We start from the raw sequence: 12,818 nt of genomic DNA on the forward strand, positions 1-12,818 counted from the left end.
GTTAGATAAGGCCTTTATGCCAGGATGATATTATGGCTGTGCAACTATCAATTTTCTGTCTGCAGGACTTGCAGTTTTCTTAGTAAACTCTTTATTACACAATTTAGTAATTATGGATGTTGTTTTGCATTTTGAATGTTGTTGAGTATCTGAAAACCTAAATTATCTTGGTAGATACTTGGTAAGTAAAGTTGGCATCATCTTGTAACTCCACTAAACATGTTTCCAATGATTTGCATCTCTGCATCACACATTTTAAAATTTATCATTAAAGTATTCTAATGAAAGTTAAATATGTATCTACTGTTACATGAAGTATTTATGTGTAATGTCATTCGTGGTTTGGAGCTTTCAGATTATTTTGTGGGTGCAAACTTTCATGGTTGACACCCACAACAATAATATAACAGTAATACATGCAACAATATTCTTATTCATGGTTCCATAGCAACCACAAAAAACACTGAAAGTTTCATGTTATACAGTATATTGATTTCTATGTTGTAGGCAGTGTGTTCCATCTTCCAGCAGTTCAGAAACACGTCACAGGTCGCAGAAGTTTTAGAGTCATTTCTACAATCTTACCTGGTCAGTAAGGTCAAAGGTCAACTAGTGATTGATGTTGATTGTTATTTCAAACAAAATATTAGGTTATTGGGAGGGATTGAAAAAAAAATTTTTAAAGCCTACAGCTCGTTGAAATTCTTCTCCCTGTATTTCATATACAAATTTCATATATGATGTTTAAGTGCTAGGTTATACTCAAAAGGGTTCAAGGTTATAAATATTTTTTATTGTTATGTAAATGAAATGTTATTTTGTGATCTGACAATATCTTAATAACTGTTAATTTGAATGCTCTGTAAGGCTGTATACCATGGCAATGAGAAATTGTTTTTAAAGGACATTAGATTTGATAAAATGTTTTATTTAAATTGTGGACAGTTTATTTTAAGATAAGTTAAATTTTGAGATGATATACATATTACATATATATTCCAAACATGATTATTTTTATTTAATTTCTATTTTTCAATCAAATTCCAGAATGAAAAGAGCAAACTTTCAAGCCAAAACCTGATGTCCATTACTATTCTAGCCAATCACATGAACTCTTGGAAATGTCCAATGAGGAGGAACCTTACAGAGCTTGTGTGTGGCTACATTTGGTGCTTGTTCAATATATTTGTAGCCAATGGGGCACAAGTATCGGACTTTATCCAAAATCTGAAAACAGAGTGTGCAGATTTTGTTGATCTCAGCAGAGGTCGGAGTTCCTGAGTTTTCTGGAAAATATGTCCCAGGATTTCAGCAGTAAGTGTAATGTGTGTTAGGCCATATGGGGTACTTAAGTTTAGTATATACTGTATACCCTGAATATACTTAGTGTATGAGCGGGCACAAGATTGATGTTTCACATATCAGACTCTCTGTATTTTGAACAAGACAAAACTGACATACTCTGATACAGTACTTACAGTTTGTATGCGAATACTTTTTATGGATTTCAGAATACTGCTGTACTAAAATCTTATCATGTGTCTATATACAGAGTTGCTGCCCATTATCATTTTGTTCTTTAATACTAAAGATTTTCTAGTGAATTCTGGTTTGTGTATTACTTATAATAGCTACATGTATGTTCACCAGTGAGTTTACTATAGTTTTGTATTGTTTTCTTAATTGTTGTGTCCAAATAAAAATACTGGCCACACCCTCTCTTCCCACAATACATAATTATTGATAAACCCCTGATATGTGTACCCAATGGTATTCAGGTTTTGTCCAGTACATCATTCTTTCACAATCTTTGGCACCATAACAGTTGATTTATCAACCAAGGTATAGATTTTACGAAATTGATTCTGTTTTAATTTGAAGAATTTGTATTGTATAGATTTTTGCTGCATGTCGCAAAACATTGAAAATTGTTTTAGATTTCCACAAACAAATGTTGTTATGTTGATCAGTATTTAAATGTTAGTGTTTTGTGTACACAGGAGTTTGTGGTACATTGATCAGTATTTAAATGTTAGTGTTTTGTGTACACAGGAGTTTCTGATACGTTGATCGTTATTTAAATGGTAGTGTTTTGTGTACACAGGAGTTTCTGATACGTTGATCGGTATTTAAATGTTAGTGTTTTGTGTACACCGGAGTTTCTGATACGTTGATCGGTATTTAAACGTTAGTGTTTTGTGTACACAGGAGTTTCTGATACGTTGATCGGTATTTAAACGTTAGTGTTTTGTGTACACAGGAGCTTCTGATACGTTGATCGGTATTTAAATGTTAGTGTTTTGTGTACACAGGAGTTTCTGATACGTTGATCAGTATTTAAATGTTAGTGTTTTGTGTACACAGGAGTTTCTGATACGTTGATCGGTATTTAAATGTTAGTGTTTTGTGTACACAGGAGCTTCTGATACGTTGATCGGTATTTAAATGTTAGTGTTTTGTGTACACAGGAGTTTCTGATACGTTGATCGGTATTTAAATGTTAGTGTTTTGTGTACACAGGAGTTTCTGATACGTTGATCGGTATTTAAATGTTAGTGTTTTGTGTACACAGGAGTTTGTGGTACGTTGATCAGTATTTAAACGTTAGTGTTTTGTGTACACAGGAGTTTGTGATACGTTGATCGGTATTTAAATGTTAGTGTTTTGTGTACACAGGAGTTTCTGGTACGTTGATCAGTATTTAAATGTTAGTGTTTTGTGTACACAGGAGTTTCTGATACGTTGATCGGTATTTAAATGTTAGTGTTTTGTGTACACAGGAGTTTGTGGTACGTTGATCGGTATTTAAATGTTAGTGTTTTGTGTAAACAGGAGTTTCTGATACGTTGATCGGTATTTAAATGTTAGTGTTTTGTGTACACAGGAGTTTCTGATACGTTGATCGGTATTTAAATGTTAGTGTTTTGTGTACACAGGAGTTTCTGATACGTTGATCGGTATTTAAATGTTAGTGTTTTGTGTACACAGGAGTTTGTGGTACGTTGATCGGTATTTAAATGTTAGTGTTTTGTGTACACAGGAGTTTCTGATACGTTGATCGGTATTTAAATGTTAGTGTTTTGTGTACACAGGAGTTTCTGATACGTTGATCGGTATTTAAATGTTAGTGTTTTGTGTACACAGGAGTTTCTGATACGTTGATCGGTATTTAAATGTTAGTGTTTTGTGTACACAGGAGTTTGTGGTACGTTGATCGGTATTTAAATGTTAGTGTTTTGTGTACACAGGAGTTTCTGATACGTTGATCGGTATTTAAATGTTAGTGTTTTGTGTACACAGGAGCTTCTGATACGTTGATCAGTATTTAAATGTTAGTGTTTTGTGTACACAGGAGTTTGTGGTACGTTGATCGGTATTTAAATGTTAGTGTTTTGTGTACACAGGAGTTTCTGATACATTGATCAGTATTTAAATGTTAGTGTTTTGTGTACACAGGAGTTTCTGATACGTTGATAAGTATTTAAATGTTAGTGTTTTGTGTACACAGGAGTTTCTGATACGTTGATCGGTATTTAAATGTTAGTGTTTTGTGTACACAGCAGTTTCTGATACATTGATCAGTATTTAAATGTTAGTGTTTTGTGTACACAGGAGTTTCTGATACGTTGATCGGTATTTAAATGTTAGTGTTTTGTGTACACAGCAGTTTCTGATACATTGATCAGTATTTAAATGTTAGTGTTTTGTGTACACAGGAGTTTGTGGTACGTTGATCGGTATTTAAATGTTAGTGTTTTGTGTACACAGGAGTTTCTGATACGTTGATCGGTATTTAAATGTTAGTGTTTTGTGTACACAGGAGTTTGTGGTACGTTGATCGGTATTTAAATGTTAGTGTTTTGTGTACACAGGAGTTTCTGATACGTTGATCGGTATTTAAATGTTAGTGTTTTGTGTACACAGGAGTTTCTGATACGTTGATCGTTATTTAAATGTTAGTGTTTTGTGTACACAGGAGTTTGTGGTACGTTGATCAGTATTTAAATGTTAGTGTTTTGTATACACAGGAGTTTCTGATACGTTGATCGGTATTTAAATGTTAGTGTTTTGTGTACACAGGAGTTTCTGATACGTTGATCGGTATTTAAATGTTAGTGTTTTGTGTACACAGGAGTTTCTGATACGTTGATAAGTATTTAAATGTTAGTGTTTTGTGTACACAGGAGTTTGTGGTACGTTGATCAGTATTTAAACGTTAGTGTTTTGTGTACACAGGAGCTTCTGATACGTTGATAAGTATTTAAATGTTAGTGTTTTGTGTACACAGGAGTTTCTGATACGTTGATCGGTATTTAAATGTTAGTGTTTTGTGTACACAGGAGTTTGTGGTACGTTGATCGGTATTTAAATGTTAGTGTTTTGTGTACACAGGAGTTTGTGGTACGTTGATCTGTATTTAAATGTTAGTGTTTTGTGTACACAGGAGTTTGTGGTACGTTGATCAGTATTTAAACGTTAGTGTTTTGTGTACACAGGAGCTTCTGATACGTTGATAAGTATTTAAATGTTAGTGTTTTGTGTACACAGGAGTTTCTGATACGTTGATCGGTATTTAAATGTTAGTGTTTTGTGTACACAGGAGTTTGTGGTACGTTGATCGGTATTTAAATGTTAGTGTTTTGTGTACACAGGAGTTTGTGGTACGTTGATCGGTATTTAAATGTTAGTGTTTTGTGTACACAGGAGTTTCTGATGAGGGTGATCGGTATTTAAATGTTAGTGTTTTGTGTACACAGGAGTTTCTGATACGTTGATCGGTATTTAAATGTTAGTGTTTTGTGTACACAGGAGTTTGTGATACGTTGATCGGTATTTAAATGTTAGTGTTCTGTGTATACAGGAGTTTCTGATACGTTGATCGGTATTTAAATGTTAGTGTTCTGTGTACACAGGAGTTTCTGATACGTTGATCAGTATTTAAACGTTAGTGTTTTGTATACACAGGAGTTTGTGGTACGTTGATCAGTATTATAATGTTAGTGTTTTGTATACACAGGAGTTTGTGGTACGTTGATCGGTATTTAAATGTTAGTGTTTTGTGTACACAGGAGTTTCTGATACGTTGATCGGTATTTAAATGTTAGTGTTTTGTGTACACAGGAGTTTGTGGTACGTTGATCGGTATTTAAATGTTAGTGTTTTGTATACACAGGAGTTTGTGGTACGTTGATCAGTATTTAAATGTTAGTGTTTTGTGTACACAGGAGCTTCTGATACGTTGATCGGTATTTAAATGTTAGTGTTTTGTGTATACAGGAGCTTCTGATACGTTGATCGGTATTTAAATGTTAGTGTTCTGTGTACACAGGAGTTTCTGATACGTTGATCGGTATTTAAACGTTAGTGTTTTGTGTACACAGGAGTTTCTGATACGTTGATCGGTATTTAAACGTTAGTGTTTTGTGTACACAGGAGTTTCTGATACGTTGATCGGTATTTAAACGTTAGTGTTTGTGTACACAGGAGTTTGTGTACGTTGATCGGTATTTAAATGTTAGTGTTTTGTGTACACAGGAGTTTGTGTACGTTGATCGGTATTTAAACGTTAGTGTTTTGTGTACACAGGAGTTTCTGATACGTTGATCTGGTATTTAAACTAAATGTAGTGTTTTGTGTCAACAGGGAGCTTCTGATACGTTGATCTGGTATTTAAATGTTTAGTGTTTTGTGTACACAGGAGTTTCTGATACGTTGATCGTTATCTTAAATGTTAGTGTTTTGTGTACACAGGAGCTTTCTGATACGTTGATCGGTATTTAAACGTTAGTGTTTTGTGTTACACAGGAGTTTGTGGTACGTTGATCAGTATTTAAATGTTAGTGTTTTGTGTACACAGGAGTTTTGTGGGTACCTTTGATTCAGTATGCTTAAACGTTAGTGTTTTGTGTTACACAGGAGTTTGGGTACGTTGATCAGTATTTAAATGTAGTAGTGTTTTGTGTACACAGGAGTTTGTGGTACGTTGATCAGTATTTAATGTTAGTGTTTTGTTGTACACAGGAAGGCTTCTGATACGTTGATCGGTTATTTAAATGTTAGTGTTTTGTGTACACAGGAGTTTTCTGATACATTGATAGTATTTAAATGTTAGTGTTTTGTGTACACAGGAGTTTGTGGTACGTTGATCGGTATTTAAATGTTAGTGTTTTGTGTACACAGGAGTTTGTGGTACGTTGATCAGTATTTAAATGTTAGTGTTTTGTGTACACAGGAGTTTCTGATACGTTGATCGGTATTTAAATGTTAGTGTTTTGTGTACACAGGAGCTTCTGATACGTTGATCGGTATTTAAATGTTAGTGTTTTGTGTACACAGGAGTTTCTGATACGTTGATCGGTATTTAAACGTTAGTGTTTTGTGTACACAGGAGTTTCTGATACGTTGATCGGTATTTAAACGTTAGTGTTTTGTGTACACAGGAGTTTCTGATACGTTGATCGGTATTTAAATGTTAGTGTTTTGTGTACACAGGAGTTTGTGGTACGTTGATCGGTATTTAAATGTTAGTGTTTTGTGTACACAGGAGTTTCTGATACGTTGATCGGTATTTAAACGTTAGTGTTTTGTGTACACAGGAGTTTCTGATACGTTGATCGGTATTTAAATGTTAGTGTTTTGTGTACACAGGAGTTTCTGATACGTTGATCGGTATTTAAATGTTAGTGTTTTGTGTACACAGGAGTTTCTGATACGTTGATCGGTATTTAAATGTTAGTGTTTTGTGTACACAGGAGTTTCTGATACGTTGATCGGTATTTAAACGTTAGTGTTTTGTGTACACAGGAGTTTGTGGTACGTTGATCAGTATTTAAATGTTAGTGTTTTGTGTACACAGGAGTTTGTGGTACATTGATCAGTATTTAAACGTTAGTGTTTTGTGTACACAGGAGTTTGTGGTACGTTGATCAGTATTTAAATGTTAGTGTTTTGTGTACACAGGAGTTTGTGGTACGTTGATCAGTATTTAAATGTTAGTGTTTTGTGTACACAGGAGCTTCTGATACGTTGATCGGTATTTAAATGTTAGTGTTTTGTGTACACAGGAGTTTCTGATACATTGATCGGTATTTAAACGTTAGTGTTTTGTGTACACAGGAGTTTCTGATACGTTGATCGGTATTTAAATGTTAGTGTTTTGTGTACACAGGAGTTTCTGATACGTTGATCAGTATTTAAATGTTAGTGTTTTGTGTACACAGGAGTTTGTGATACGTTGATCGGTATTTAAATGTTAGTGTTTTGTGTACACAGGAGTTTGTGATACGTTGATCGGTATTTAAATGTTAGTGTTTTGTGTACACAGGAGTTTCTGATACGTTGATCGGTATTTAAATGTTAGTGTTTTGTGTACACAGGAGTTTGTGATACGTTGATCGGTATTTAAATGTTAGTGTTTTGTGTACACAGGAGTTTCTGATACGTTGATCGGTATTTAAATGTTAGTGTTTTGTGTACACAGGAGTTTCTGATACGTTGATCGGTATTTAAATGTTAGTGTTTTGTGTACACAGGAGTTTGTGATACGTTGATCGGTATTTAAATGTTAGTGTTTTGTGTACACAGGAGTTTCTGATACGTTGATCGGTATTTAAATGTTAGTGTTTTGTGTACACAGGAGTTTCTGATACGTTGATCGGTATTTAAATGTTAGTGTTTTGTGTACACAGGAGTTTCTGATACGTTGATCGGTATTTAAATGTTAGTGTTTTGTGTACACAGGAGTTTCTGATACGTTGATCGGTATTTAAACGTTAGTGTTTTGTGTATACAGGAGTTTCTGATACGTTGATCGGTATTTAAATGTTAGTGTTTTGTGTACACAGGAGTTTCTGATACGTTGATCGGTATTTAAATGTTAGTGTTTTGTGTACACAGGAGTTTCTGATACGTTGATCGGTATTTAAATGTTAGTGTTTTGTGTACACAGGAGTTTGTGATACGTTGATCGGTATTTAAATGTTAGTGTTTTGTGTACACAGGAGTTTCTGATACGTTGATCGGTATTTAAATGTTAGTGTTTTGTGTACACAGGAGTTTCTGATACGTTGATCGGTATTTAAATGTTAGTGTTTTGTGTACACAGGAGTTTCTGATACGTTGATCGGTATTTAAATGTTAGTGTTTTGTGTACACAGGAGTTTCTGATACGTTGATCGGTATTTAAACGTTAGTGTTTTGTGTACACAGGAGTTTGTGGTACGTTGATCGGTATTTAAATGTTAGTGTTTTGTGTACACAGGAGTTTGTGGTACGTTGATCAGTATTTAAATGTTAGTGTTTTGTGTACACAGGAGTTTCTGATACGTTGATCGGTATTTAAATGTTAGTGTTTTGTGTACACAGGAGTTTCTGATACGTTGATCGGTATTTAAATGTTAGTGTTTTGTGTACACAGGAGTTTCTGATACGTTGATCGGTATTTAAACGTTAGTGTTTTGTGTACACAGGAGTTTGTGGTACGTTGATCAGTATTTAAATGTTAGTGTTTTGTGTATACAGGAGTTTCTGATACGTTGATCGGTATTTAAATGTTAGTGTTTTGTGTACACAGGAGTTTCTGATACGTTGATCAGTATTTAAATGTTAGTGTTTTGTGTACACAGGAGTTTCTGATACGTTGATCGGTATTTAAATGTTAGTGTTTTGTGTACACAGGAGCTTCTGATACGTTGATCAGTATTTAAATGTTAGTGTTTTGTGTACACAGGAGTTTCTGATACGTTGATCGCTATTTAAATGTTAATGTTTTTTTGTACACAGGAGTTTGTGGTACGTTGATCAGTATTTAAATGTTAGTGTTTTGTGTACACAGGAGTTTCTGATACGTTGATCGGTATTTAAATGTTAGTGTTTTGTGTACACAGGAGTTTCTGATACGTTGATCGGTATTTAAACGTTAGTGTTTTGTGTACACAGGAGTTTGTGATACGTTGATCGGTATTTAAACGTTAGTGTTTTGTGTACACAGGAGTTTGTGATACGTTGATCGGTATTTAAATGTTAGTGTTTTGTGTACACAGGAGCTTCTGATACGTTGATCAGTATTTAAATGTTAGTGTTTTGTCTACACAGGAGTTTGTGGTACGTTGATAAGTATTTAAATGTTAGTGTTCTGTGTACACAGGAGTTTCTGATACGTTGATAAGTATTTAAATGTTAGTGTTTTGTGTACACAGGAGTTTGTGGTACGTTGATCAGTATTTAAACGTTAGTGTTCTGTGTACACAGGAGTTTCTGATACGTTGATAAGTATTTAAATGTTAGTGTTTTGTGTACACAGGAGTTTGTGGTACGTTGATCAGTATTTAAATGTTAGTGTTTTGTGTACACAGGAGTTTCTGATACGTTGATCGGTATTTAAATGTTAGTGTTTTGTGTACACAGGAGTTTGTGGTACGTTGATCGGTATTTAAATGTTAGTGTTTTGTGTACACAGGAGTTTGTGATACGTTGATCAGTATTTAAATGTTGGTGTTTTGTGTACACAGGAGTTTCTGATACGTTGATCGGTATTTAAATGTTAGTGTTTTGTGTACACAGGAGTTTGTGGTACGTTGATCAGTATTTAAATGTTAGTGTTTTGTGTATACAGGAGTTTCTGATACGTTGATCGGTATTTAAATGTTAGTGTTTTGTGTACACAGGAGTTTCTGATACGTTGATCAGTATTTAAATGTTAGTGTTTTGTGTACACAGGAGTTTCTGATACGTTGATCGGTATTTAAATGTTAGTGTTTTGTGTACACAGGAGCTTCTGATACGTTGATCAGTATTTAAATGTTAGTGTTTTGTGTACACAGGAGTTTCTGATACGTTGATCGCTATTTAAATGTTAATGTTTTTTTGTACACAGGAGTTTGTGGTACGTTGATCAGTATTTAAATGTTAGTGTTTTGTGTACACAGGAGTTTCTGATACGTTGATCGGTATTTAAATGTTAGTGTTTTGTGTACACAGGAGTTTCTGATACGTTGATCGGTATTTAAACGTTAGTGTTTTGTGTACACAGGAGTTTGTGATACGTTGATCGGTATTTAAACGTTAGTGTTTTGTGTACACAGGAGTTTGTGATACGTTGATCGGTATTTAAATGTTAGTGTTTTGTGTACACAGGAGCTTCTGATACGTTGATCAGTATTTAAATGTTAGTGTTTTGTCTACACAGGAGTTTGTGGTACGTTGATAAGTATTTAAATGTTAGTGTTCTGTGTACACAGGAGTTTCTGATACGTTGATAAGTATTTAAATGTTAGTGTTTTGTGTACACAGGAGTTTGTGGTACGTTGATCAGTATTTAAACGTTAGTGTTCTGTGTACACAGGAGTTTCTGATACGTTGATAAGTATTTAAATGTTAGTGTTTTGTGTACACAGGAGTTTGTGGTACGTTGATCAGTATTTAAATGTTAGTGTTTTGTGTACACAGGAGTTTCTGATACGTTGATCGGTATTTAAATGTTAGTGTTTTGTGTACACAGGAGTTTGTGGTACGTTGATCGGTATTTAAATGTTAGTGTTTTGTGTACACAGGAGTTTGTGATACGTTGATCAGTATTTAAATGTTGGTGTTTTGTGTACACAGGAGTTTCTGATACGTTGATCGGTATTTAAATGTTAGTGTTTTGTGTACACAGGAGTTTGTGGTACGTTGATCGGTATTTAAATGTTAGTGTTTTGTGTACACAGGAGTTTCTGATACGTTGATCAGTATTTAAATGTTAGTGTTTTGTGTATACAGGAGTTTGTGGTACGTTGATCAGTATTTAAATGTTAGTGTTTTGTGTACACAGGAGTTTCTGATACGTTGATCGGTATTTAAATGTTAGTGTTTTGTGTATACAGGAGTTTGTGATACGTTGATCAGTATTTAAATGTTAGTGTTCTGTGTACACAGGAGTTTCTGATACGTTGATCGGTATTTAAATGTTAGTGTTTTGTGTACACAGGAGTTTCTGATACGTTGATCGGTATTTAAATGTTAGTGTTTTGTGTACACAGGAGTTTGTGGTACGTTGATAAGTATTTAAATGTTAGTGTTTTGTGTACACAGGAGTTTCTGATACGTTGATCGGTATTTAAATGTTAGTGTTTTGTGTACACAGGAGTTTCTGATACGTTGATAAGTATTTAAATGTTAGTGTTTTGTGTACACAGGAGTTTCTGATACGTTGATCGGTATTTAAATGTTAGTGTTTTGTGTACACAGGAGCTTCTGATACGTTGATCAGTATTTAAATGTTTGTGTTTTGTGTACACAGGAGTTTGTGGTACGTTGATCGGTATTTAAATGTTAGTGTTTTGTGTACACAGGAGTTTGTGGTACGTTGATAAGTATTTAAATGTTAGTGTTTTGTGTACACAGGAGCTTCTGATACGTTGATCGGTATTTAAATGTTAGTGTTTTGTGTACACAGGAGTTTGTGGTACGTTGATCGGTATTTAAATGTTAGTGTTTTGTGTACACAGGAGTTTCTGATACGTTGATCAGTATTTAAATGTTAGTGTTTTGTATACACAGGAGTTTCTGATACGTTGATCGGTATTTAAACGTTAGTGTTTTGTGTACACAGGAGTTTCTGATATGTTGATAAGTATTTAAATGTTAGTGTTTTGTGTACACAGGAGTTTGTGGTACGTTGATCAGTATTTAAATGTTAGTGTTTTGTGTACACAGGAGTTTCTGATACGTTGATCGGTATTTAAATGTTAGTGTTTTGTGTATACATGAGTTTGTGGTACGTTGATCGGTATTTAAATGTTAGTTTTTTGTGTACACAGGAGTTTGTGGTACGTTGATCGGTATTTAAATGTTAGTGTTTTGTGTACACAGGAGTTTCTGATACGTTGATCGGTATTTAAATGTTAGTGTTTTGTGTACACAGGAGTTTCTGATACGTTGATCGTTATTTAAATGTTAGTGTTTTGTGTACACAGGAGTTTCTGATACGTTGATAAGTATTTAAATGTTAGTGTTTTGTGTACACAGGAGTTTGTGGTACGTTGATCAGTATTTAAACGTTAGTGTTTTGTGTACACAGGAGTTTCTGATACGTTGATCGGTATTTAAATGTTTGTGTTTTGTGTACACAGGAGTTTGTGGTACGTTGATCGGTATTTAAATGTTAGTGTTTTGTGTACACAGGAGTTTGTGGTACGTTGATAAGTATTTAAATGTTAGTGTTTTGTGTACACAGGAGCTTCTGATACGTTGATCGGTATTTAAACGTTAGTGTTTTGTGTACACAGGAGTTTGTGGTACGTTGATCAGTATTTAAATGGTAGTGTTTTGTGTACACAGGAGTTTGTGGTACGTTGATCAGTATTTAAATGTTAGTGTTTTGTGTACACAGGAGCTTCTGATACGTTGATCGGTATTTAAATGTTAGTGTTTTGTGTACACAGGAGTTTCTGATACATTGATCGGTATTTAAACGTTAGTGTTTTGTGTACACAGGAGTTTCTGATACGTTGATCGGTATTTAAACGTTAGTGTTTTGTGTACACAGGAGTTTCTGATACGTTGATCGGTATTTAAATGTTAGTGTTTTGTGTACACCGGAGTTTCTGATACGTTGATCGGTATTTAAATGTTAGTGTTTTGTGTACACAGGAGTTTCTGATACGTTTATAAGTATTTAAATGTTAGTGTTTTGTGTAAACAGGAGTTTGTGGTACGTTGATCGGTATTTAAATGTTAGTGTTTTGTGTACACAGGAGTTTCTGATACGTTGATCGGTATTTAAATGTTAGTGTTTTGTGTACACAGGAGTTTCTGATACGTTGATCGGTATTTAAACG

The 12,818-nt window shown here is 34.3% G+C and overlaps 1 protein-coding gene across 2 annotated transcripts in view; it reads left to right on the forward strand.

Moving 5' to 3' along the window:
- Positions 1-12,818, forward strand: part of LOC117343235 (testis-expressed protein 10 homolog) — a 30,167-nt gene that overhangs the window by 13,148 nt on the left and 4,201 nt on the right. For both annotated transcript variants that reach the window (XM_033905572.1, XM_033905573.1), the window contains exons 12-13: positions 508-588; positions 1,048-1,314. In XM_033905572.1, coding sequence (XP_033761463.1) covers positions 508-588; positions 1,048-1,281 — 315 coding nt within the window. In that variant the 3' untranslated portion in view covers positions 1,282-1,314. The remainder of the gene's footprint in view (positions 1-507; positions 589-1,047; positions 1,315-12,818) is intronic.

Source organism: Pecten maximus, chromosome 15 (genome assembly GCF_902652985.1).
Source record: "Pecten maximus chromosome 15, xPecMax1.1, whole genome shotgun sequence".
Classification (NCBI taxonomy): Eukaryota; Metazoa; Mollusca; class Bivalvia; order Pectinida; family Pectinidae; genus Pecten; species Pecten maximus.